The 1,979-nt window shown below is 56.0% G+C and overlaps 1 protein-coding gene across 1 annotated transcript in view; it reads right to left on the reverse strand.

Annotated features, from left to right (window-relative positions):
* The window catches only part of LRRC4B (leucine rich repeat containing 4B), a 2,510-nt gene extending 656 nt beyond the window's left edge, over positions 1–1,854 (reverse strand). The window contains exon 1 of the mRNA XM_015850829.1: positions 8–1,854. Within this exon, the coding sequence (XP_015706315.1) occupies positions 8–1,796 (1,789 nt within the window). The 5' untranslated portion in view covers positions 1,797–1,854. The remainder of the gene's footprint in view (positions 1–7) is intronic.
* Positions 1,855–1,979: the final 125 nt, after the last annotated feature.

Consider the following 1,979-nt stretch of genomic DNA (forward strand, 5'->3'; position numbering starts at 1 on the left):
CCCCCACCCCCACCAGCCAATTCGTCCTCCACGTTAACGATCTCCACCGCTCTCGCGGCCCCTCCGCGATGCTTGTGCCTCTGGTGTTGCTTCCTCAGCTTATAGAACGCCACCAACATGACGGCCGCCATGAAAGTGATGGCCACGAAGCAGCCGATGATGATCTTGGTGGTCTTCAAGACGTCATCCAAGTCTTGCAACCCACCCCCCATCACTCCGCTTCCGCCAGCCGCCGCCGCCGTAATGGCCACCGTATAAGGCTTCCCAGTCGCCCGAGTGGCCGGAGCTGCCGTAGATGCGCCAGCAGGCAAAGCATCCCAACCTAAAGTAGGTAACGGGGCTGTTTGAAGGGCCGGATCCTCACCCCCTCCTTGCCCTCCTCCTCCTCCATCCGTGGTCTCTACGGTGACGGTGGTGAAATAGGTGTATCCGGTAGCGGCGGCCGCTGCGGCGGCGGCGGCGGCGGCGGCGTCTACAGCCGATACGTTGAGCGTAGCCGATGCCGTTGTGTTCCCAGCTGCATTGGTGACCATACAAGTATATTGACCCGTGTCTTGCACGGTGACGTTGGTAAAGTTGAGGGTCCCGTCGTGTAAGACCGAGATCCGGACCCTATAAGAACCGTGGGTCATCAATGTCCCATTAGGAGTCAACCAATTGACCGACGTCATGGCCGTCCCCGTCCGACACTTGAGTTCGGCCGCCATCCCTTCGGTGACGTTGAGATCCGCCGGTGGTTCCACTATGACGGGGGCGTAACAAGTGAAATGACCCGGTTCTAATTCCCCTAAATACCTCCCCCTTAACGCAGGCGGGGCGTGACAACGGGCGCAACAACTGGTATTACTGGGCACCGTCTCTCTCAACCACCAGGCCAACCATAAGACGTCGCAGTCGCATCTCCACGGGTTATGATGGAGGTGGACCCTCTCCAAGCGATGCAATGGGGCGAAGAGGTCGTGGGGTAACGAGCCCAGCTCGTTATGGGCTAAATTCAGCTCTTCTAATGCTTTGAGGTCATCGAATGCGTTGCGTTCGACGGCGGCCACGCGGGCGTGCATCAACCAGAGCTTCCTTAAGCTACTCAAGCCTTGGAATGAACCGGGTCTTACTCTACCCAACCTATTCCCAGACAGCTCCAGCTCTTCCAACCTCACCAAGGCCGTTAAATTCGGGATCTCCTTTAAGTTACACATCCCTAAATTGAGATACCTTAAATTAACCAGCCCTTCGAAAGCCGCTTCCGAGATATATTCCAACCTCTTGAGCTCGCCCAAATCCAACCTCCTCAACGAAGGCACCCGGTTGAAGGCGTACGAAGGGATGCTCTCAATGGGGTTATTCCTCAACCAAAGCTCCCTTAGCTTGGATAGATACTCGAAAGCTTGCGTAGGAACCGTGGTCAATCTGTTATCGAACAACTCCAACGTATTGAGGTTGGGGAGGCCGTTAAAGGCCCCGACTTCCACTTGCCTCAATAGATTCCTACTCAACTGGAGGATCTCCAAGTGCCTTAAATGCTTGAAGGTATCGGTTCGGATGACTTGGATGTGGTTTTCTTGGAGGTTTAAATAACGGGTGTTGACCGAGATGCTGCTGGGAACCTCTTGCAATTGTCTCCTGGTGCATATAACTCTGCTGGCTTGGTTGCTGCAAGTGCAAGCGGACGGGCAGCTCGGAGGGGGGGATGCACAAAGATCCGGCTTGGGGAGCAGCAGCAGCAGCAAAAGGAGAGGAAGAGGAGGAGGCAGCAGAGGGGGGAGGGGCGGCGGCATCCTAAGGGGGGGAGGGGGCATGGCCAAAGGGCATCCTTTGCGTTCAGGGGGCCCCGTGGTGCTGCAAGAAGAAGGGAGAGATGGGTTAGAAATAGGGGAGGGGGTTGGTTGCATTGTGATGCAATGCAGGTGGGGTTTGCATTGCAAGTTATTTGGGGTTTGCATTGCAATGTATTGGGGGTGTGCATTGCAAGTTGCTTGGTG

This window comes from Coturnix japonica, unplaced genomic scaffold, assembly GCF_001577835.2.
Source record: "Coturnix japonica isolate 7356 unplaced genomic scaffold, Coturnix japonica 2.1 chrUnrandom547, whole genome shotgun sequence".
In the NCBI taxonomy this organism is placed as follows: domain Eukaryota; kingdom Metazoa; phylum Chordata; class Aves; order Galliformes; family Phasianidae; genus Coturnix; species Coturnix japonica.